General features: G+C 51.9%; 1 protein-coding gene across 1 annotated transcript; it reads right to left on the bottom strand.

The window, feature by feature from the left end:
- Nucleotides 1–488: 488 nt before the first annotated feature.
- On the bottom strand, nt 489–22,173 carry LOC104404842 (dual oxidase 2-like). The gene is made up of 34 exons (XM_010013373.1): nt 22,168–22,173; nt 20,868–20,959; nt 20,106–20,245; nt 18,407–18,571; nt 16,882–17,069; nt 15,412–15,613; nt 14,652–14,818; nt 13,993–14,053; nt 13,769–13,865; nt 13,514–13,601; nt 13,054–13,162; nt 12,565–12,723; nt 11,953–12,133; nt 11,650–11,768; nt 10,568–10,705; nt 10,153–10,266; nt 9,318–9,520; nt 8,880–9,065; nt 8,257–8,482; nt 7,175–7,268; nt 6,761–6,936; nt 6,440–6,509; nt 5,882–5,977; nt 4,826–5,004; nt 3,734–3,964; nt 3,404–3,503; nt 3,244–3,293; nt 2,999–3,126; nt 2,639–2,792; nt 1,896–2,128; nt 1,580–1,738; nt 1,265–1,420; nt 1,062–1,190; nt 489–611 (listed from the first exon to the last, which is right to left on the bottom strand). Exons 1-34 carry the CDS (start codon nt 22,171–22,173, stop codon nt 489–491), a joined length of 4,719 nt encoding a protein of 1,572 aa, XP_010011675.1.
- Between the last annotated feature and the right edge of the window lie 1,939 nt (nt 22,174–24,112).

Consider the following 24,112-nt stretch of genomic DNA (forward strand, 5'->3'; position numbering starts at 1 on the left):
GTCCAACCTGGCCTTGAACACTGCCAGGGATGGGGCAGCCACAGCTTCTCTGGGCACCCTGTGCCAGCATCTCAGCACCCTCACAGGGAAGAACGTCTGCCTAATGTTTAATCTAAGTCTACCCTTTTGCAGGATTAAGGTGGCAGAGCCAAGCTTGACTTGAAAACTGGGTTTTCTGGATTGGGCCATGCCAGCCTGACCCTGGGGGTGGGGCTGCAGGAGTATGTAGGTAGTAGCAGGATGCCCTGGGCTCAGGGGTTCACACTAGGGCTGTGTGGGGCGATGCTGTGATGGCAACATTTCACTGGTGCACCACGTGCTGGACTCAGCTCTGTGGGTCTCAGCACCCATGCTCTTAGCCATGAATGGCTTTCTCCTGGGGATGGTGGTGTGGGCCCAGGACCATGACCACCTGAAGCATTGCCACACAGGCACTGATGCTGAACAATGAAGACTGCAGCCCAGGGATGAAATGGTATTGGGTAGAGTCAAAAATTCTCATAGTGATGTGCAAAGTAGGTCTGGTCCTTCTTGTTCAGCTGCTGACAAGCCTTTTCCACACTCTTTGTCATCCCGGGTGGGCCACAGCTGAACACCCCAATCTTCTGCACCTGCAAAAGGAGGGAGCCAAAGGGGTCAAACCAGCAACACCAGCTCTCCCCCATCCCAGCCTCTCCTTGGCCCCTTGCCCTTTGGCAGCTTTGGGTACAGATGCTGGCCAAGCAGTATGCCCCAGCCTAAGGAGGCTTTTGGGGAGGTTGTCACTTCCCCATGGAGCTGCTGGGGCCATGGAGGAAGGATGGGATCCCCCAGGGTCTCTGCCACCTCTGGGCAGTGGTTGCAGCCGGAGTCTTGCCATAGCAGGGGATGTTTGCTTAGTATGGGGCATTTCTGATTCTTGCAGCTCATCTTGGCTCCAAAAGGAAAGTGGGATTCATGCCCCTTCTGCCCTGCCCTTGGTGCTGATGCCACCAAGGTCTCCAGGTCCTCGGGGACAAGCTGGGACCATTCCTCCACAGTGGCCGGTGGGTGCCCCCCTCGTGTTCCCATTGGGTACTGACCTCATGGTGCACCTCCTGCAGTGAGCTGAAGAAGGGTACAAAGGGAGGGCGTCCAAAGTGGGTGATGGCACGAAGCCCTGTGAACAGGCTCCTGTTCAGCACCTTCTGGAAGTGCCGCTCGCAGATGTACTGGAAGAAAGATCAGTGCACTTCAGAGGGCCCGGCATGGCCCGGCAGCCTCCCTGGTAGGTACCCAGGCTCACCAGCATGGTAGTGCGCAGGTCGAACTTCTCAGCCAGCTGCGTGATGTAGATGTGCACGGAGACCAAGCTGTTCCTGTCTGCCTCTTCCACCTCACGGATGATGTCCGCCAGCCACTCAAACTGCCGCTGCGTGCGCGTCACCCAGATGAAGTAGATCTGTGGCACATGGAGATGAGGCTGAGAGTGGGGTCAGTACCCTGTGCATGCCCACATGGGGCACCTTCCCAGGTGGATCATGAAGGATCCCCCAAGGAGGCCAGCAGCAGGAAGAGGTATCTCGGGAGGGCTTATTGTGCTTCAGATGCTTCCTTTTACCTTCTTGCACTGCAGCTTGGAGCTTATGGATGACTTGAAGACCAGATCCTTGAGGATGGATGCAAAGGGTGTCACCCCGATGCCTCCTCCCACCAGCACTGAGACCTTGAACTTGTTCCACTCCTGGTGGCCCTCCCCAAAGGGTCCGTCCAGATAGAGCTGGAAGGGAACCAGCCCATCAGCAGAGCATCTCCTGCTTTCGCTTGCCCAGGTCTTGGCTGCCTTCAAGGCTGGAGAAGCATCAAGGCTGTGCACAACCCATTGCCACAGATGCTTTTGGGCTCAGATGTCCCTGGAGAAGAAGCGTGGGGCTCACCTTGGGCAGCTTGCCAATAAGGGCCAGGCTTTCAGGGGAGTAGAGCTCCCGCAGGCGGGTGGTCCAGGGTCCCACGGCCCGGATGTGCAGGCTCAGTGTGTCCTCATGCGGTGCTGAGGTCAGGGTGAAGGGGTGGTACTCGGTGGTGCCGAGGGCCACACAGGCGATGCGCACCCACTGCCCCGACTTGTAGTCAAAGTCCTGTGGCCGCTGGAACTGGAGGTGGGTGACACCTGGGAGGGAGAGGGGGGCCAGGGATGAGGACTTCTTTAAGGTGGAGACCTCAGAGCAGCCTTCCATGTCTGAAATGGGCTACAAGGATGCTGGAGAGAGACTCTTCATCAGGGACTGTAGCAATAGAACAAGGGGTGATGGGTTTAAACTTCAACAGGGGGAGTTCAGGTTGGATATAAGGAAGTTCTTCCCTGTGAGGGTGGTGAGGCACTGGCACAGGGTGCCCATAGAATAGTGGTAAATGCACCATCCCTGTATTCAAGAGATTTGGGTGACATGGTCTAATGGAATTCAAGAGATCTGTGCGACATGGTCTACTGGAAGGTGTCCCTGCCTGTGGCAGGGGGGTCCAACTGGATGAACTTTAAGGTCCCTTCCAACCCAAACCATTCTGTGATTCTATGATTCTGTGGCTGGGTAGTGGAGGTTCCTGAATTGCTGCAGCCCCCAATGCTTGCGCAAAGAGCCTGGGCTAAGCTGGTGCCATGTGGCCAGGGATGTTGTGGTACCTGAGGGCAGGAGCTCGGCTTTCACCACGCTGATCTCCACCTTCTTTCTGCTCAGGCTGAACAGTTTGTCTGCGCTATAGATAAGAGCTGGGATGATGAAGTAGATGTGGAAGCGGGGCTGCTGGATTAGTGCGTAGCTGCCGTGAACGATGACCTGGGCAGGGAGCAGCCCCCATCAGCACTGCACTTACCATAGCAAGCCATTGCCCTGGGGTTGGTTTGGTGGCAGCTCAGCAGTAGCAGGGAGCTGGGATTTGGTCCACCAGCTCTCTTGGGACCCCCCAGCTATTAGATCTCATCAGCTGGGCTGACTCACAGGTGCATCACCACCACCCCTCCTTCCAAGCCAAAATGGTTTACCAGGATGTAGAGCAGCATGTAGAGGTGGTGGGTGATCCAGAAGCCTTGGAAGCTGACGCGTCGGAAGTGGTGGGTGGCAAACACATACATCACAGCCAGGATCACGAGCAGCAGCACTCCTGTCATGCCTGTGAGTGGATGGGTTGGGAGGTCCTGGGGAATCAGGGCAATCCCACAGGGGATCATCTGGGGCTCAGCAGAGGGGTGAACATACAGACCTGCAGGTCTGCCTGCAGTGGTCTCACCTGGAATGGTCTGGAAGAACCACCAGTAATACTTCTGTGGGAGCTGGGACCTGGAGAGGAATTGCACCATGGAGTGGCCAGAGCAAACTCCTGGTTTCCACTTTAATTCCTGTCCATGCCCAGTACACTCTGCCGGGATTGTGCTTTAATTTTCACCTACCCATCATCCATAAAGACATTGGAAAAGAGGCAGGACAACACGCTGAGAGGTGTGACTGAGAAAATATAGACGTTCACCATGTGACCTGCAGTGTGGAGCACTGTAAGAGACAGAAACCAGGAGAGAAAAGCATCACTGTTGCAGTGGATGGAGATGCGGCAGACCCTGCTGATGTGGCCAGAGACCCAGCGATTCCTCCTCTGGTGCAAAGCGTCTGTGTCTCCACAGGCTCCACACATCTCTTCAAGCTTCTGCCTGGTCCTGCTGTGTCATGGTCCTCCTGCTCCAGATGCGATTCCTGGGTGGCACATTCCCCAGCAGCCCACCTACCTGAGAAGATGAGGGCTGCCATGGCAACCCAGCGATGGAAGTCCACAGCGGCATCGAAGGGGATGTAGTGGTTGAGGAAGGTCTCCCGCAGGACTGTGATGAGGTTGCGGCACATGGTAAGCAGGATGTAGGAGTACATGAAGGAGATGCAGGCAGCCGATCCCCGGGAGATGATGATCCCCACAAAGGTGGTCTGTGAAATTCCAGTGCTGGGGGATGCAAAGGCGTAGTCTGGGGAGAGATTGGAGGGAGTGTCAACGTGCCTGGAGCTGAGGGCCATGACCCTTCCTGCAACACGGGGACAACCACCTGTGTGGCTTCACCAAGAAAAGGTCAGTGGGGATGGGGCTGCGTGGGGACAGGAGCATGATTCTCCATGTCAGAACCCCCAGAGCTGCTGGGTGACAAGTTCTCCTTGGAGGTCAAAGGAGGGGATTGTCCTCCTCTGCTGTGCACCTTGGTACTGTGTCCTCAGCCAGGCATCCCAAAATGAGAGGCATCAACAAACTGGAATGAGTCCAGTGGAGTCCACCAGGGCGGGTGGGAGCTGGAGGACACCATGTAAGTGAAAAGCTGGGAGAAATGGGCTTGTTCAGGCTGGAGGAGATGGGTCAGGGAAGGCCCTGTGTCTGTCTACAACCACAGTGTTACAGAGGAGCGAGAGAAAAATACTTTCTGAGACACACAGTGACAGGGTGAGAGGCAACAGCCTGAGTTTCACTGAATGAAATTCAGGTTTGATGTAAAACAAACTCTCCACATGCACGATGGTCAAAAACTAGCACAGTCCCAACAAGGTGGTGGGATCTCCAACCTCAGGGCTCTTCAAACCTTCTCTAGATAAAGCCTTCAGCAACCTCATTCAGCTTTGAAATTGGCTTTGCTCTGAGCAGGATATTGGATCAGACCCCTCCAGAGGTGCCTCCCAACCTTAGTAAAACTTTGGTTATGCCAGGGGTGGAACGATACTGTTGCCCAAAGGTGTGCCGGGACCTTTCACATCCCAGCATGCCCCATGTAACCAGCAGCTTTGAGAAGCCAAGCCCATACACCCCTCTGCATGTGGGGCAGCAGGGCTGGGTGGGCACTCACAGTAGGCTCTCTCCACAAACACGCCAGTGGTGATGGCGGAGAAGAGGACCACACAGACGATGTGGCGCCGGTAATTCTCAACAAAGCGCTTGAACTCCTGGATCTTCTGCTGAACTTTGTTCCGCTCATACGTCTTCCGTTGTGCTTCAGTGTACAATTGCAGCTGGTACTGATTCACCCTGGCAAACACAGCAGGGCTGCTGTCATGTCAAGGTTTAGCCAGTAAGGTATGGCTCAGGGCCATGCTGCCCAGCTTTGGGTCTTCCTCCCCGTACAGGTCTGTGACCACCTCTGCACACCAGTGATGGTGGTGACCTTCAGAGCACAGTTTCAGCATTTGATCTCAGGTCATCCCACAGTCTACACACTTTCGAAAGCTGGTAACAAATGTGCAGATAATGACTCATAAATGAGACCAGAGATAAGAACTGTAGAAGATCACTCCCATAGTAAAATTCAGCCCTCCAAACTGATTCCAGGGTAGGAGAAGGTCCTTGGAGCTATTAGGGCAAATCAGGATATTCTGGCCATAAATAACAACCACCTATCTGCTTCCCTGCAGAAATATTTGCTGCTGCCACAGCAGTGAGGATCAGTCTCTCCTGCAGCTCTTTCAGGCAGCCTATGGGTCAACCAGCAGCATCCCAAGGGGAAGTGAAATGCAGGCAGGACCTGCCAGGCAAAGCCCCTCTCTGTGGGCAAGGCATACACTCTGAAAGCCAACATCACAGGCTCTGGAGTTGGCCACTTCACTTTTTTTAATAGAGGCACATCACCCAGACCAAGCTACAGCACCATCCCCTCTGAGGCAGGGCTGCTCCTGCAGCTCCTTGGCCTGCGAGAGGCTGTGATGTGCCTGCCAAGGCTGAGGTATCTCCTGCAGGGATGGTCTAGCATCCCCTCCCTATTCTGTACCACCATCATGGGGGTGCTGGGTCCTTGCAGTGGTGCCGTTTGACTGGAGGCCTATCCAGTCTGACACACCAACATGAGAAACAGCAAACAGGCTGAACCTGAACCTGAGAAGCACACCCAGTGAAGAGAGAATGCACTTACTTTCTGCCTGGTCTCTTCCTCAGTTCTCGCCCTTCTCGTTCCACGTAGTGGTTCACGATGTCCAGGTTTGGGTCATTCTCTTCCTCCAAGATGGTTCTGTTGGAAATAGAGCTTTGTCTAGCCCAAAGCTGTACTTGCAGCTGTACTTTTGGCTTGCCAAAATTTTCCCCATTTTCTCCACTTTCAGGCTCAGAAGGTGTCAAGATCTGTACTGCAACTCTACTTGCATTACTTCAATTGCATGGTACATGGGCTGGATTCACTTCACAATAAACCACCCTTCTGAAAAACAAGGTAGGATTCTCATCCCAAATGCAACAGGGGCTGTGCAAGAGGCAGTTCCTCCCCTCTGCCTGCCTGGGTGCCAGGGGAGGAGGGCAACAGCCCCACTACAGCATCCAGGTTGCTCACAGGCGCGTTAAGCATGGTCATCCCGCTTCCCCAGAGCTGGGTTTGCATACACCTGGTGGGAGCATTTGTTGGAGGGGTTGAGGTGATAGATGGATGTGCATCAGGGCAGAAAGAGATGCAGCAGCAAGACTAAGGAGAAGAGCTTACCTTTTTGGCTCTTTCTTTCTTATGAAGGAGGCGTGGTTGTGCAGGTTTTGCTTGAGCACCTCGGGGACACCTTTGAGGATCCAGAAGGACAAACAGTGGTTCAGTGTGTACGAGATGTAGCGGACAAGGTTTAGGTATCTCCCTTTGGCAGGGATGAGATGAGGAGAGGCTCTGAGCTGCCCCAAACATGTGCATGGAGCAACAGCTGATGCCCTATTACTCAGTAGGGTTGGAGAGACCAATGGGAGCTACCTGTTGGATACTGCCCATCACTTCCAGCCCTGCAGGGACTGGGGTGTCCCAGTGCTCCTGCCCACTGACCTTTGATGCAGAGCTGGGTGAGACGAAGCTCGCTGTCATGGTCCCGCAGCATGTAGTGGAAATCCTCCCATGTCAGCTCATCCCTGTCCTGAAACCCTGAGGCCCGAAACATGGACTCGGTCACCTGCTCTGCCTGATCTCTTGACAGGCAGTTGTTGGAGATCTCGATGAAGGACCTGGAGCAAGAAGGGGAGACAGGAACACCAGAGGACCACAGCTTGAGTCCTTCACATAATACAGGGCAGAGCCCCAGACCAGTTTCATGGGAGAAATGGGCTCTTGGTTGTGAGTGTTGAGCCCATGGACTCACATGTAGCACCCTTGGGGAGTGAAGCACAGAAACTGGGAACTGCTTTTGAAGACATCTGTGTTTACAGACATTGTGAAAACATCTATCAAGGTGAGGAGAAATACCTGAGCATCCTCAGAAACTCCTCCTTGGAGAGGAATCCATTCTCATCAATGTCATACATCCTGAACATCACCTTGGACTTCTCCTGTGGGGACCCTAGTGGGGAGGGAGAGAGGCGAAGTAAGAACAAGATCCTATTTTCATCAGTAAAGATGCTTTCAAACATTGTCTTTGAGAGTCTGGACCTGCAGTAGTGAAGCTTCACCCAGTTCTGAAAAGACTGAGAGCTCACTGCTGATCACAGCTTAAATAGCAATGGGAAGTGAATAGCGTGCCACCCTTCTGCTTGACTTTCTCAAGTGCAAAGTGAAAAATCAGGTATGTGCATATTCTTATGCATTATTTTGCAGACTCAGAATGTGCTTTTGCACAGCAATGATTTTCCTGGGCACTGCTTTGATTGAATCTGGCATTCACCTCCATCTATGAATCCAGCTTTCCAGTGGTCATTTAGGCAGAATCACATAAAATATCTGAAGGGGGCCTATGAGGATGCTGGAGAGGGACTCTTCATCAGGGACTGCAGCGATAGGACAAGGGGTGATGGATTCAAACTGAAAGAAGGGAAATTCAGGCTGGTTGTAAGGAAGAAGTTCTTCCCTGTGAGGGTGCTGAGGCGCTGGCACAGGGTGCCCAGAGGAGCTGTGGCTGCCCCATCCCTGGCAGTGTTCAAGGCCAGGTTGGACACAGCGGCTTGGAGCAACCTACTCTAGTGGAAGGGGTCCCTGCCTTTAGCGGGGTTGGAACTGGATGATCTTATGGTCCCTTCCAACCCAAACCAGTCTGGGATTCTATGATGTCTCAAGGACAGGATACATGGTCCATTCAGGAGATAGGGCAGACTTGTCTATGGTGGTGAAAGATAGCTCCCTTTGTGAACAGCCTTTCAGAAAACAATTACATTGTCACTGCCCTGTAACTCAAGTTGAAGCTGTCCTAAGTGAAGGGATTTTTTTTCTGTAGGAGTGCCTACAGACTGACCTGCTGGGTGGATCTTGTCCCTCACTCTGCTGGTGGTGTTGCCAGAACCTAGAAACAGGACTGAGGACAACAGATGAAGACACTAACCAGCTCCAGCTCCCACCTTTCATGAAGACCACCAAGATGTCCAGGAATTCCCGGAAGGAGATGTAGCCATTGCCATCTTTGTCAGCCAGAGAGAACATGGAGTCCACAAACATGGAGTGAGCTTTGAGCCCCAGGGCCTCAGCAAACTCAGCCCTGCTCAGCTCACATGTTAGAGACTCCTTTGCCTTCTGTGAAGATTCGAAGTTGAGCTCTCCGGCATCCGACCTGTTAATTTCCAGCACCTGCAGTTTGTATCCCACAAAAGACATCCAATGAGTGCTGGCAGAGCAAGAGGATGATATTCACCTGCCTGACCTACTGCACAAAGACCAGTGGCTCACCTGGCACAAAACTCATGGCAGATACCATGGGGAAGTCCTGTGTCTCTCCTACACAATGTGACTTTCACACTAAACACCACTGACCATTATGGAGACCTTAGTTACATCATCCAAAAGATTCTTTACAATTTTAGACACTTACATCGCCACAGCAGAACTCCCTTTGTCTCCAAAGTATTGGCAGCTTCCTTGTGCATGGTACCAGCATTTACACAAAGCAACGACAGCAACATTGATTGCTTAATCAATACAGAAATACCTTCTCCCATGCATCAGAGCCTGCCACACCTCTACATACCTGAGCAAACAGGTGCCTGAAGAAAGTCTCCAGAGTCTGTTTTCTCTGCTCCTGTGTGACTGCCCGTTTCATCAGGTTCTGCTCCTTCATCTCAGACATATGCAGATCAAGGCTGCCCTCCTCCAAGTAGCCTCGTAGCTTCCCAATGAAGTTGCTCCTTTCTGCCTCCTCGCTGAAAAGCAGCACCTGCAGCAGACCCCACCAAATGGTGGTGAGCAGCAGAGGCTCGGTTGAGATGAGTGCTGCTGCTGTTCACCACAGTGATTGCTCCACGGTATGAGCTGGACCTGGTGGTTCTCAAGAGGCAACAGCCACCTTTCAGGGACCTATGCTGCTCCCAGTGCCCAGGGCTCAGTGGTGCAGGGTGTTTGTGACTGGCAGCAGAGGACTGTAGAGGGTTGGGGGAAGGTATCAAACCCCAGGCATCATGGTACTCACCAGGTCATACTCCTTAGGACTCTTCAGGAGCAGAGCTTTGTTCCCTTTATTGCTGGAGAGGACAACCTCCACCCTTTGGTGAGCTTTCAAATTGATGCTCCGGAGCACAGACCCTGTCCTGTCCAGCACTTTGAGCACCTCATCAGCTTGGAGCTGAATGTAGACAGGAGAGTTGTCTGTCTTGGGACCATGCCACTCCATGGCTGATAGGAGAGAGCACAGGACTCAGCTGGAAAGCCGCACCTGGGCTCATGTTCACCCCACCACCTCCTTCACCAAGATGCAGTTTGGGAGTGATTTCATGACCAGGCACATGTTAAGGGAAATATTATAATTTCCAAACTGCAGACCTCAAGTGCATGGGCACAGGAGGAGTACAGGCCATGGAGCAGGGTGGAAGGATTTTTCCAGTGTCCACAGCAAGGAGAAACATTCCCTTGCAGACCTATGTGTCTGCAGACCTATGTGTCCTGGAACTACTGGTGCAAGTGCTCTACACAGGTTTCCTTCAGGTAGGGTGTGATTTGGAATTACAGGATTGTAGTATGACTCAGGTTAGAAGGGTCTCTCATTCAACCTCCTGCCCCAGGTAGGACAAGCTACAGGATCAGGATAGTCTGCTCAAGGCTTTATCTGATCAGCAGGACTTGGATAGGATGGAGACTGCACAACCTCTCTGGGCTTCCTGCTCCACTGCTTGACTATCTTCCTGCAGAAACAGTTTCTCCTTCTGTCCAGTTTGGCTACAAGCTCCAATCCCAGACCTGCCCCAGTATGTGCCCTGACTTCAGCAGTGTCACCAGAGGCCATCGCAGAATCACCAGTGCCACCTCACCGTGTATGGCCTCGCCGGTCACCTCCCTCTGCACACTGGGGCCCTGCTTCTGCTGCAGCTTCTGGAAATCTCTCTTGCGGAGAATGGCAACAATCCAGGCAACAAGCAGAGTCACTGGGGACACAGAGGAGAGTGGGGCATGAGACAGCACAAGCTCCTTCGCACTTGGCAGGATCATCCATGTGGCAGGGCCAGACAGGGGTTTATTTCTTCCCCATCGCCCCCAGTTCAGTGCTGCATGGACTTATTTACTGCAAGGCCACCCCATGAAAGCCCAGCTCCCTCCTGGTGCCCAAGGACCCTGCCACCTCAAGGACCTCAGGATTGACCAAGACTCAGCAGCTCCTTAGTCCACGAGCACTAAGCCCCTTTCTCCAGTAGAAGAGGAGATGGGTAAGGAAATGGAGTGGCAAACCTAAAGGCAGACAGCAGAGGACAACGATGATGATTGCAAAGCCTGCTCCGCTGCCTTTGAAGTAGTCCAGCACCATCATGGGTGTGCAGTTGGCCAGATGCTGAGCTGTCAGCTGCTGGGGCTGGGGGCACGGGTCCCCTGCATGGGGGGGAGACAGACTGTGAGTGTCATGAACCTTTTATCCATATCACCTTCCTCACCCCCAAGAACCTCTGCATTAAGATGGTGGTGGGATTCACTCCTGAGTGACCCAGAGAGCATTACAAAACTGGGATGCTTGAGTTAAACTCCAGATCTCAGGGGACAACCTTTGCTTTCAGACTGAACCTTTGCCTGCTGCAGCAAAACAAGCACAGAACTGGACTCAACTGCTCTGGACCGTCAGTGCCATCATCTCGTCCAGTGGGATGGGCTGAGCAAGAAGCACTCTGGGCCACAGCATAATGGAGCTCAGAGCCCCTGTTCAACCAGGTGCTGCAAATCCAGGGTGTCCTCCTGGTGCAATTGCATGGAGCATATGCTAAGGGAATCAAAATGCCTTGCAAGGGCTGGAATGTTCAATAAATAAAATGCTTTTAGCAAATGGAAGTTCATACTGCTGTTGCAACCACATCTGCAGGAAAGTCTATCCAACCCTCCCAACAGCACTGCTTGACAAGCAACCCTGTCAGTGGAGCAGCCAGGCAAAATGGGCATATGGGGCTAATAACTTCTGCAATTAAAGGCAAGTAGGTAACATTACGCAGTTATGGTATGGAAAGCTTAACTCATCTGCCAACTTCATCACATTTTGGGTCACTCACTAGTTTAACCTGCAGACCTATGTGTGCTTGTATATAGGAGCTAGAAGACATCAGCAAAGAGTGTGACCACCATAACGAGTGCTGCTCGCCTTGCTTACAAGCAACCCTTGCATTTAACATGTGTTTTGCTGGCTGAGGGGCACAGCAAGTGTCCTGCTTGAGAAACTGCCAGCCCTATGCTTTCCCTGTGTCACTGAGTTACCAAAATGGGTCTGCTTTCCTCCCTAACTTGCTGGTGCTGTTCACTCCCTGCACCTTGTCATTGCACAAAGCACTCACCCTTGCTCCAGACAAACACGTGGGGCTGGAGGTCTGTTGGGTCTGCATATGTGACAGCAGTCAGGACATCATGGAAGGTGGTGTTACGGATCTCCCTAGTTTCCTCCACTGTGAACAGCCTGGAGAAAAAGACGTAGGGCCAAGTGGTGGCCCTGGGTGTTACCTGCTGACAGCAGGAGGGATTCACTCCCTCCGTCATTTTAGGCATTGAGGAAGCTGGAAGATCCTCCAGCCCCAGTTTTTGTGTGTTATTGGGGCTTGCAGAGCTGTGGGCACCCTGCCAGATGGGGAAGAAGCCTTTACCCATTCTTGGTGTTTTCGAACCAAAACCTGTCACCATCACGCAGGCGCACAAACTGGTCCAGGATGATGGCACTGAAGAGGGAACCGTCAGCCTCCAGCATGCCCCCAGGGAGCAGCTCCAGCCCGGCTGTGCTGTTGGCATACAGGGCAGCGACATTCTCCAGGACCTGTCCAGAACCCCCCACCACACACATGTGAGCAGAAAGAATTTGCCAGGGTATCAGACAAATCTTGGCAAGCCTCAGGAGGAGTGAGGAACATGCATTTCCCAGGCATCTCATGTCCATGGGCTGGGAGGATGCTCAGCCCCACACAGCCTCGATGTCATAGCTTGGACTTGAGCAACTAAGAATCACTCCCAGAGCATCCCAGCTCCAGGAGGAGCAGAGCATCCACTGGCACAGGAGCTTAGCACTGGGACAGGATATATTTATTGATGCCTTGTAATTATGTAGTTACCCCAGTACAACAGCCTCACAGGCATGAAAATAAGCTGGGATGCACATTGATGTCCCTCTTCCTACGTTGCTAGAGAAGCCAGTTACTGCTTGGACTGCCCTGACATCCTTTGACACACACTTCCCATGCCCAGCCAGTTCTGTGTTACCTGTTGCTCCAGGTGTGGAGCAAAGTCTGACCAGTTCTGGAGAGGCTCCAACCCAAATCGCTCCCGGGCTTGGTTATAGGTGGGCAGACCAAGGTCTCTCCCACGCTGCAGACAGCTGGCCACGTAGTCAGTGCGGGAGTACTTCAGGGGCCCATACCAGTAATCTGTGGTGGATTTGAAGCCATAATGATGGCAAGGCAGAGCCAGAGGAGCAACCCCAATTGCCATAGCTGCTGGGCCGGTCTCATCTCTTTGCCATAGGCCATGCTAAACATGGAGATTATCTCCATGCCCTTGCCAGGATGTTCCCACAAATGTGTTTAACATGCCCTGAAGCTTTTCTGCACCTCCATTAACCAGATTAAAGCTGATCTGAGTCTGTGGTTGGGTGCTGATAGTAGTGGTGATGGGACCTGCCTCCCCACCTCAGCCCCTGCACAGCCCTGGGAGAGGTTTTCCCACCGATGTGCCCTGCAGCGCAGGGGAGTGCAGACCTTGGAGATCTTCCACCACAATATTGTCCTCCCGCTCTGCAATCTGAGAGCTCATTCCCAGCAGGAGGTTGTCCACATCCACCTCCTTTGTCTGCTGCAGCCTGGTGCTCTGAGGAGAAATGGGAAGAGCAAGTGATTCCTCACCTGGAGGTGAGGACATGAAGCAGCCCCACATTCCTGAACTGGTGCCCGTAGGGGTGCAGACCCTGGATGTAGGGGGACCAAGGACTTCTTCCAGGCTCATTTTCTCCACATCCGCTCAACCTTGAGGTCTGAGCCTGCCACGGCTGAAGGTGGCATGTGGGGATGTCTGGATGGGGAGGATGTCTCATCTGTTGTCTGGCTGTCATGCTCTGCACACAGTTTCCCTTTCAGACCCCTGTGGGGTCCCCATAACATAAAGCAAGCAGTGAAGCCCCCCGCAGCCAGCCCGCCACATCCTCAGAACCCTTCCCCGTACCTCTCTGCTCCAGTAGCTGTTGCAGAGCCGCAATGCTGGGAACGAGCCACCAGGGCCAGGCACTTTCTGGAACTGGCACTTAGGGTCTCTGGAAGAGCAGAGAATGGCTGGACCCACAGCCCCTAGCCAGGGCTGCCCTGAACTGACAGGGCTTGGCTGTCCCAGGAAGGGGCAGGGTGTGGGGAAGGGACCGGGACCATTCCCAGCCACCACCCCAACCTGAGCATCCCATTCCCTGGTATGGGCTGCTCCTACCTCTTGTAAATGCCCGGTGGCACCATGGTGGCCAGGAATTGCCCTGCAGCCGCCACGAACTCCGGTGAGATGCTGGGGTCAAGGTGCTGCTGGTAACCTGCAGGCAGCAGCCAGGGTCCAGCATGCAGGCTGGAGGGAAAGGGGGACGAGCCCCCTCTCCTGTGTTATGCCCCAGCTTCCCTGGTTCTACCCCCTGCTCCCAGCACACCATCTCTGCCCCTCACCTTTGTACTCTGGGACCCGTGACCCCAGCAGGGTTGGCAGCCACTCATACAGCACGATGCTCTAGGACATAAGGGGAGCTGCATCAGTGCAGTGCCAAGAAGGATATCAGGGGTTAGGGTTAGGTTAAGGGATAGGCTTAGGGTAAGGGTTAGGATTTAGGGTACGTTTAGGGGTTAGGGTTAGTGTTAGGGGTTAGGGATTAGGGTTTGGGTTAGGGCTAGGGTTAGGTTTAGTTTGTGTTATGGTTGGGGTTTAGAGTAAGTGTTAGCATAAGGATTAGGGTTAGGATTAGGGTTAGTGTTAGGGTTACAGTTAGGTGTTAGGCTTAAATTTAATGTTATGGTTAGTGATTGGGCTAGGATTAGGTGTTAGTGGTAGGTTCTTGGATTAGGGTTTAGGATTATAGTTAGGGTTTTCATTAGGTTTTAGTGTTAGGGTTGTTAGTGTTAGGGCTAGGATGTTATTGTTAGGTTTAGGGTTAGGGTTAGTGTTAGTGTTAGGATGTTGTCATTAGGGTTAGGGGCTAGGGGTAGTGTTATAGTTAGTATTAGTCCACTCATAGAGCACAATGCTGTAGGACACAGGAGAGCTGGGTCAATGCCGTATTTGGAGAGGGTTATAGGGGTCTTGGGAGAGCCAGGGATACGCCATTCTTCACCTGGAAAGTGGCGATGACCCGCTTGCGAGTGTGCTGGAAGAGGTCTTCATCAGACCAGGTGGGGTGCCTCTGTGCCAGCGTTGCAGCCAGGTGGTTGTGGTACCGGAACCAGGCGATGCTCACAGCCTGCAGGAAGCTGTTCTCATTCCCCCGGGCACTGCCCAGGTCTGCAAGAGCCCATCAGGAGCATCAGTGGGGAGTGCCACCACTGGGTCTAGCTTTTCCCGTAGCTGGAGGGTCATCTCCTACCCTACGGCTGCTGCCCAGTATCTCCTCATCCCATTACTAGAGCATACACCTTATCAGAGCATAGCATAGCATGGTCTGGGTTGAAGGCACCTTAAAGCTCATCCAGTTCCAACCCCCTGCCATGGGCAGCGACACCTTCCACTAGAGCAGGTTGCTCCAAGCCCCTGTGTCCAACCTGGCCTTGAACACTGCCAGGGATGGGGCAGCCACAGCTTCTCTGGGCACCCTGTGCCAGCATCTCAGCACCCTCACAGGGAAGAACTTCTTCCTAAGAGCTCATCTCAGTCTCCCCGCTGCATGAGGGTGAAACATTTACCGGTGCCTACCCCTTGGGCTGCGAAACCACCTGCTCTCCCACAGGCCCCCTGATGTGGGTGTCCCAGCTCACCACACACCCCTACCGCTTCCTAGGGTCCTCTCTGGGCTCAGCTCCAGGGACTTCCTGCTCCTTCTGCTCACAGTCAGTGATCAAGCCAAGTAAGTGAAAAACCATTGAGGATGCCACCATTACCATAGATGCCCTGTGGACCACCCTGTCCTGTGGACGGATCCAGTGCCTTCCACATGTGGACTCTCCCGTCTGTCTCCCTTGGGATTCGCCCGCCAGGCCCAGATGCCAGCTGCCCCCCTGAGAAGCTCCTCAGGGCATCACTCCAGGAGTTCAAGGGGCCATAGATGGAGCTGCCGTCCAACCAGCCTGTCACTTCGTTGGTCTATGGCAGGCACAGGGAATGCACATTAACTGGGGTCTTGGTGGAAAGGTGGCAAAAAAAGGTCTGAAAAGCACCCACCCAGCCCTTTTGGTCTTGCAAAGCAGCTCACCCATCCTCAGTTTTAACAAGAGCTGTCAGGATGCAAGTATACACACCAGCAATCTCTATGCATCCTGCAGAAATTAGTGCCAGGGACAGGAAAAGACCAGCTACAGGCTTTTCAAAAGGATATTTTGGGGGTTTATTTCCCAGTTTTTTTCAGCTGTGCCCAGAATACATCTGACATCTGTGAATCCCCAAGTAGGCAAGACCAGGCTGGAATGGGGCTAAACACAGCTCTGGGGAAAGTGGAAGCACTGGAGCTGCCCCTTCTGAGCAGCCCTGTCCTGACAGCCTGTTGAACATCTCCCCTGCCTAATGTTTTCACGAAAACATCCTCTTAGTCTGAAAACGTGCTGGAGCTTTCATTTATCTAGGGTTTGAAATGCTGCTAAAAATATGTCTTGCTGTTGTGGTCTCATCATGGTGTTTCACGTGAAAGGTTCAGGGGGGTATTTTATTTCAGTGATTTTGTTTGGGAAGCTTCCCTGCATGAAATAAAAAGGACATGGGCTTGGAAACACATCCAGCCTCAGCACAGTGAAATATAGACAAACTGAGAAAAAATCTGGGTATTTTCCAAAATGAGTGAAATCCAGAGAAGCTTTACAGCTTTATAAGAGTCCTGGCTTAATTCTGGGGTATGTTTCTAAAGATAAGAGTTGGTGGCTGATAAAATGTGTCATATTTGTTGACCTAGAACAGCACAGTGCATGAATTGGTTATGGGAGTTCGTTACAGTGGCACTAAAGAAGCTCCAGTTGTCACTTGTTTCAGCAGATGCAGACATCCCTACCTTTGCTTATTTTGACTGAAGGGATAAAAATTGGCAGCCAAGGAATGCTGTGAATTGCTCCTGCTTTACCTTTTCCTCTTCTGCCCTCCAGTTAGATGACACAGGCAGAACTAAAGCTATTATGTTTTCTTTGCCCAAGAAAATCAGTGACCTTGAGCAACCACAGATGTTGCTTCATGTGCACCAGTACCTAAAGGTTGTCCTTTAGGTTCATTTGCAATTGGTTCAAGCACTTGGGAGATGTATATTTTTAAGGAACCAATGGTGGTCTCTCCTTTTATATTTGAAAATGTTATATATGCTGCAACAGCTCCTAGTGTGGGGTGAAGAGGAGTTCAGCAGAAAGGCAAAGAGCAAAGGAAATGGGACCTACCTGTTCCCGGGGGCTGTTGGGGCTCTGCCCTGTCTCCATCGCCCAGTGGATGCGCTGGAAGGGCAGAACCACATCTCCAGTGCCTTCAGGGTCAAACACAAGGTCTCCGGCTGGGATGCGGATGTTCAGGAACTCAGCAGGGCAGCCGGGTTTCTCTGTTCCCAGGATGTCCGACAGCACATGGAAACCTGCCAGAGCCCCAGGCATGGTAAGCATGGCAGAACTGGCACCAGCACCTGGATGTGATGGTGGGCAGCTGAGCTGTACATGGTCTGAGGAGAATCCACTGTGCAGTGGTTTCCTTCCTGCCTTCACTGCTGGCTTGCTCCACAGCTTTGAAAAGTCACTGTGGGCTGGAGCCCAGATGTGTTGAGATCCAGACCGCAGGAGCAGGGCTCCAGGAGCTGCTGGCCAGATACCACAGATAGGGAAGAGTCATTCAAGGACCAGGGTGGAGAAACTCAGCCAGTGGATGTCCAGAGGCTACCAGCAGCTGGATCATCTGCTGGCCACCACTTCACCAGGAGCATGGTTCTGCCTTTGGCCACTATTTCCCTGAGCTCTTCCTTGCCTGTGGCCTTCAAGGCCAAGGGTTGCTGCTGATGCTGGCCCTGGTGGCTGCTGTTGCTGTTGGCCCATTTGAGATCTGGTGTGATGGGAGAAGCTACCTCCAGGGAGAACCTAAGTGATAAGAACCTAAGACACTTGTGTCTGCCCCTGCTGTGGCCCAGCTTGGGGCCAAGCACCTTAGCTTGGGTGTCCAGGGATGTATATGAACCTTAAGCTGTATGTGGACCTAATTGTTTCCACTTCTTTGGCAAGTTCAGCCTGTTTTCTCAATGACCTGAAATTATTTCCCAGAGATAGTCATCCCTGGGCTTGAAGACCCAAGACTCCACCGAGCTCCTGAGCAACAGCAAAAATTACTCCCACTTGCAGCAGTTCTGCCCAGGCACCAGGCACAGCATGGCTCTATTGCATTGGAGTAACTCTACCACTAAAACAAATGAGCAAGTTATTAAATAAGTAATAGAAGCTTTTGGGTAACTGCCAAAGGTCACTGGAAATTCAAAGTCTCCTGGCTGGACAGTAATTTGGTGTGGTGCATTTTGGTATTTTATCTTTCTGGTGTGGGTTTGCTATGAACTGGTGCATGAGGAGCACTCCAACGCATGGCCTTGGGATGCCAGAAAACAGCATTATTCCACCCAAACCAACATTTAGGAACTGTAGCGACAGGACAAGGGGTGACGGATTTAAACTGAAACAGGATGAGTTCAAGTTAGATATAAGGAAGAAGTTCTTTACTATGAGGGTGGTGAGGCGCTGGCACAGGCTGCCCAAAGAAGTGGTTAATGCCCCATCCCTGGCAATGCTTAAAAGCCAGGTTGGACAGAGCCTTGGGCAACATGGTCTAGCTGAAGGTGTCCCTGCTCATGGGACAGTCTGGGATTCTCCCAAACCAGTCCCAAACCAGTCTGGGATTCTATGATTTTTGCACGCATTGCCAGGGGCCATCTCATACCAAAGAAGACAGCCAACGCAGTCACGTTCCAGCGGGAGGGCAGCCCGGAGGGTCCTCGCGCCACTGCATTGCTCAGCTGGCGAGCGTTGGGCACATAGGGCTCCTGCAGTGCCTTGTAGACACCATCTGCGTAGTTGGCTGGCAGGAGACGGAGCAGCCTGGCACCTGCAGCACCAAACAATATGGCATGTGTCTGGTGCCACCCAAAAGGCAGGAGACAGCAATAGCGGGGCACACCAGTATGTGTGAGGGTCCCAAAAGAGAGCAAGAGGATGGCATAGACTCTTCTACTGGCCAAGAACATGCAAATCTTGGTACCAGCACCCAAAACTTCTTGCAACACTGGGATCAGTCCTCTTAAAATTAGGAGGGACTGTCCATGTGCGTGTTCCCTTCCAGTTGTCCTTCTCTAGTCTATATGCATCCTAGTTGCCTCCTGGAGGTCTGAGTTGGTGCTCCAGTGGGTAAGTGGAGTGATGCTAAGCTGGCCATGCTGACTATGCAATTCTACACAGCATGGTGATCGACAATACAGTAGGAAACCAGAGAGGGAACAGCCAGAGGGGCAGAGAGACAAGGGAGAATATGAGAGAGAAACACCCTGATTTTGCACCCATTGCCTGTTCTGTAACTGAAAAGCCCAGAAGCAAGAGGTCATTTGTCACTGATGAGCAAGTTCATTTTGAAAGGCTCTTCACCAGTGTGTTGAGCTGGAGCTCCCCAGAGCTGGGGGAAATCCCGAATTACTGGTTTAGTTTCAAGTTTAATTTCCAGAGGTTTGTTTGCAAATGTTAAGGCCTGATCTGTCTGCTCTGGAAGAGGGAGATCTTGTCTGCCAGGAACCCACTGGATCTCCATGGCAGGCTTTGGTGTAACTAACAGGCTGACGACGCACGTCGTGTTGGAGAGCCATTTGGACTCAGAGGAAGCTGTGTAATTGCCACCACAGTTGTGTCATCAGACCAATGTGGGCTGTGGGAAATAGGAGGGTTTATAATATTTCATATTTCAGACAAGATTCTGCCTGATCTGCCCTGGTCTCTGGCTCAAATATATCTTCTGGAGGTAGGCTCATTGACTGGTTGTAGGTGTGAGGAAGCAGCTTGCCACTAGCACAGGCAAATCCCACATTCCTGTCCTAGTACAGACCAGTACATGCTGCACAGCAGCCCAACAGCATCATATCTGCCCTGTGCAGAGCAGAAAAGGAGTAGGTTCAGCATAAACTCCCTGGACTTGTGTTGAATGCTGCTTGAACTGCATGCTTGATTTTGGCTAAAGATGCCTTTTCTCACCTCTGGGATACCTGACCATCACCAAAATGCCTGCTGGGAAGAGCTGGGTCCTCCCTACTTCAGACATTTTGAATGGTCTTGTGAAAGCACAGCTCTGCTCTGGGGCTGATCCAATACCAGCATGATCTGCAGATGGTGCCTGGGTAGCTGATAAAAGTGGCAAAGCCAGGATGTGGGCAACAAAGCTGAGCTGCTTGACCCCTCAATACTGTTCTAACAGGGCTCTTGGCCACCTCTAATTGGGGCCAACAGCCACCTTGCAGGGCCACAAGAGGTGGCATCGTCTGGTCACCTGCCTGGACCAGGCCAAGTCAGAAATGGCTTTTCTCTGACGTAAAGTGAGCCAGATGCCAAAGCGCCAGCTTGCCCTGTTGCACCATCCCCATCCCATGCCTGGCACTCACCCACTGAGCCACGGCTGTGGTGCAGCAGATTGTTGTACCAGCCGTCATAGCGCTGGACCTCCCAGGAGATGTTTTCCTGGGCTCCTGGAAGAGACCAAACCCACTTGGAGAGCAGCAAAAAAAGTGAATGAAACGAGCACCTTCATTACAGAATTACGTTTATAGTGTGGTATTTTCCTATGTTCTTTCTGAAACTTTCTTTACAAACAGTTTTTTAGGCAAATTTTTCAGTCCTTTTAAGGGATAAGCAATGTCTAAAATCAGAATTTCATGCTCATGATCCTGATGTTGCCAAATCAGTTTCTGGCCCCCACCAGTCTACTCCCAAAAGGATCTTCATTTTCTCCCTCTCTCTCACTCTATCAGATATCTCTCTAGTTCTGATCCCCCCCAATGTCCATGTGAGCAAGCAAAGGCCTTAACACTGGAGTTACGCTCTCCTGTGTGCATTGTGTACCCATATCAGCCTTTATCAGTAAATACCTACTTTTTTCCTCTGTGTTAATTTTTATTGCTCTTATTATAATACAAGCAGGAAGCTCCAATTCCTGGTTACAAGCTGTGTACACCTATAAACAGCAGGAGGTGAGTCTCCCAACATGCAGGCTCTGCAAGTTCAGCATTTTGCTTAATTTTTTCTTATCATAAGCTGAATCATCCCCATCTCCGATATGATCCCCCAAGAGTTAGAGGAAAACCCTCTGAGGGGCAGAAACTACCCAGGATCTTCCCTTGGATTCCCTTCCCTGAAACCATACTTACTCCCCAAGGTCCATGTCACCAGCAGAACCATGGTCAAACTCAACATCATTTCTGCAGGTTGCATTGGCCACAAAGTCGTTGGAAGCAGTGACCTACAAAGGGGAAAGGAGGAGAAGGGAGCTGGACTATTCCATAGGCTGAGAACATGCACAGACCATAGTCTTGGCTCCCTTTTGTGTTTTCCGTTGCCTGGTATAACCCTGATATCCACCAGCAGTATCTCCCGATGTGGGCTGTGGGAAGGCAGCAGGGACCACATCTCCCCAGGAAAGCTCTGTCAGGAGGTGTCAACTGGCCTGAGAAGTGCAGCAGAACCCGTGCTGCGGCCTCAGGGTACCCCAGCTGTAGGCTCACAACTCATCATCCCTGGCAGGAAGATGTTAAACTCTGCTATAGAAACACGCTCTTCATTACAGAAACAGGCAGTTTTCAGCTGGCAATTCCTCTGCATCCTCAGGAATGCTAATACCACACATGAAGACCTGGGTCACCTCTGGGCTAACTTGACAGCACTCTCTTGTGACCAGCTTTTCTCATGACTCTTTGCCATCTCATTTGCCACAAAGGCCCTGGATCCAGAGCAAATTTCATCAGTGGAACCTGAACCTTTAAAACCCTGTCCAATGCCTGACTGAAAAAGGGAGATTCCCAGACATGGACAATGAAGGCCACATGTTTCGGACACAGACGACACAATGCTGCCACTGGCTTTCCATGCACTGGAATGCCAAACTTGGATTTAATTCCAAGATAGGGTTTTCCACTAAATATGGCACTTTGTCCCTTGTTCCAGCACTGGGTATGCATCCAAAGACTAGCATCATTTCAGAGGAGCTGTGTTGCCAAGACATGTGGTGAAGCACAGGTTTTAGCTTTTCCTAAACTGTTCACAAGCAAAACCAATACTTTTGGCTTCTTTTTTTCACTGTTTTAATCAAAACTTAAAGAAACAATGGCTTCAGAAAGGCTTACATGTTGCCAGCAGCTATGTAGGATTCATTTTTGGTGTACTGGGAATCACACTGGCACAGATTGTAAAATGTGAGTCACTAAATACATTGTCCACTTATTTAAATCTCAAACCACAAATGAAGTGGTTTGAGATTTAAACAGTCATTTGTGCTCACTTCAATTGTGTTCATATAACTGTGCACTCACTGCCAGGTTGCGAGCACAGCACATAACCTGTGTTAACTCTCTTCCACCAGAGATTTCTATGCTTTTGGTATTTTGCCTTAGAAAACAAGACATTTCTCAGGAAATGGCATTTTCACGTTCCTCCTCCACCACAAGAGCTCACCTGCATTCTACACCTCACAAAACATTATTACAAGCAAACTACTTTTTTTAGTTTTCCATAACACGGATAAATCATTGCTGAAATACCTCTTCACTGATGGCATTTTTGTTTCTGGCCTCACCTCCATGTGCATGGGAGATGCTGAAAGCCTCAGAGTTGCTGCTGGTGTTCTTGGTCACCCAGTACCACCCCTGTCCTCCTGGAACATGCTCCTGTGGAAGGGACCACAGAGGTCTTCCACCTCACAGCCCTCTGCTGAGCTTGTGGATGTGAGATTTATGTTTAGCAGCTGGTGGGGACCAGAGGCTCCATGAGCCCCATGCCACAGGAGGAACGCAGAAGTTTGGCCAATTGGTGAAGCATGAAGATGCTCAGGACCTCTTCCAGAAGTGACAGAGCCCAGTCACCATTACCACATGGGACTCTCCTGCCAGAAAGCTGAAACCGATATGGAGGCAACCCTGAGCAATCTGCAGCAACTGTGGTTTGCTTGTGCACAGAAGTCCACATGACGACTGCACTGTAGGAAGGGAGTCCCCGCAGACACAGCTGTATTTATCTCCTGCTGACTCAAAATGCATGGAGCTGCAATCCCCATCTAGCACTGAGGCATGAAGGTGCCACAGAAGTTTTACCAGAGTCATTCAGGAAACATGAGGCAAAGCCAAGGCTCAAAGCACATCACCACAGCCACAGCGAAGCATGTCTCTCCCTTCCCCTTAGGTCTTCTTGCATGACTCCAGCAGAAAATGTGTTTTAAAATTCTTTCTGTCACTGAGCAAACTTCCCATTCCCTGAGATCTGTGGATTGCTCTTGACTCAAACCATGAGACCACGTGCCAGTTTTAACAAATTTTTTACCTCTCCATGGTCCACTTTTTGCCTAGTCAATCCAAGACTGTGGGGAGGTCTTTGGAGGCTTTCCAACCTCGGCCATGGCTAATGTGATACAATGATGGTAGTAGTCATGTTCCAAGCAGCAGGCTGGGCCACAGACTTCTGAAGGCCTTTCCCACCAACATGAAACTTCTCTTCCATGCCTCATCACTGCCTTTATATTTTCCTACAAGTTACTGGGCACATCAGCAGTTGGTCTTTTCCAACAAAACCTCAAGAACCATTTTCCTTCCCCAGGAGCAGTTCTCCCTGGCAGAACTTGGTCCGTAAAGGCCTAAAGAGACGTTGACACCATGTGCCCCCTGCCTATCAAGCCTTCTCCAGCAACTGCTGGGACCATCCAGACAGGCAGGGCTGAGTCACAGCAGTCCTTACAGGATGCGCTCAATAGGAGGAGCATGCAAGTCTGGGCTAGGGGACCTCACGCCCAAGGAAGATGGGCTTGAGAGGCACTCAGCTGTCGCACAGGCTCCTTTCCCATGCTTCAGCTGAAAGCTCCAGCTTCACATGCTTCTGTGCTCCTCCGTGTGCAGTGCCCATGCAGACAGGGACAGGCATGGTCCCAACCCACTGTCCTGTGGCCCCGCTCTCTCACAGGCAGGGATGTGCATGGTTCCATCGAACCCTGCAGGTGAAGACATGCATGACCCCATCCCACCCTGTCCTCATACATGACCCAGACACCCCGAGTCCTCCATGCAAGCAGGGACACGAGTGGCCCCAGCTTCCTAGTGTTCCATGCAGATGTGTGCTCCAAGCAGGCAGGGACAGCAGTGGCCCTGGCCCCTTGGTCTCCTAAGCAGATGGAGACATGTCCCCCCATCTCACCCTGTGCCTTGTCCCCAAGCAGACACCAGTAGACCAGGACCCTGGTTCACACGCAGGTGGATGGGGAGAGGCACATAATCCCATCCCACAGGAAAGAAATGTGCGGCCCGATCCCTTCCACAGCCGCACGTAGGGTCCCCTACCAGCTTGTCTCCCAAGACGGGTGTAGCACGGACCCCTGTCCCCTCCACTGGCGGTCATCTGCGCAGCGCAACCCCGC

The sequence above is a fragment of the Nestor notabilis genome, unplaced genomic scaffold (genome assembly GCF_000696875.1).
Source record: "Nestor notabilis isolate BGI_N333 unplaced genomic scaffold, ASM69687v1 scaffold9754, whole genome shotgun sequence".
In the NCBI taxonomy this organism is placed as follows: domain Eukaryota; kingdom Metazoa; phylum Chordata; class Aves; order Psittaciformes; family Psittacidae; genus Nestor; species Nestor notabilis.

What these genes read in the sequence shown, in the direction of transcription:
- LOC104404842 (XM_010013373.1), bottom strand. An exon ending in ACAGCTACTGGAGCAGAGAG is followed by an intron (nt 13,163 to 13,513) that starts GTACGGGGAAGG and finishes ATTTCTCCTCAG; the next exon opens with AGCACCAGGCTGCAGCAGAC. An exon ending in TGTGGTGGAAGATCTCCAAG is followed by an intron (nt 12,724 to 13,053) that starts GTCTGCACTCCC and finishes AATCCACCACAG; the next exon opens with ATTACTGGTATGGGCCCCTG.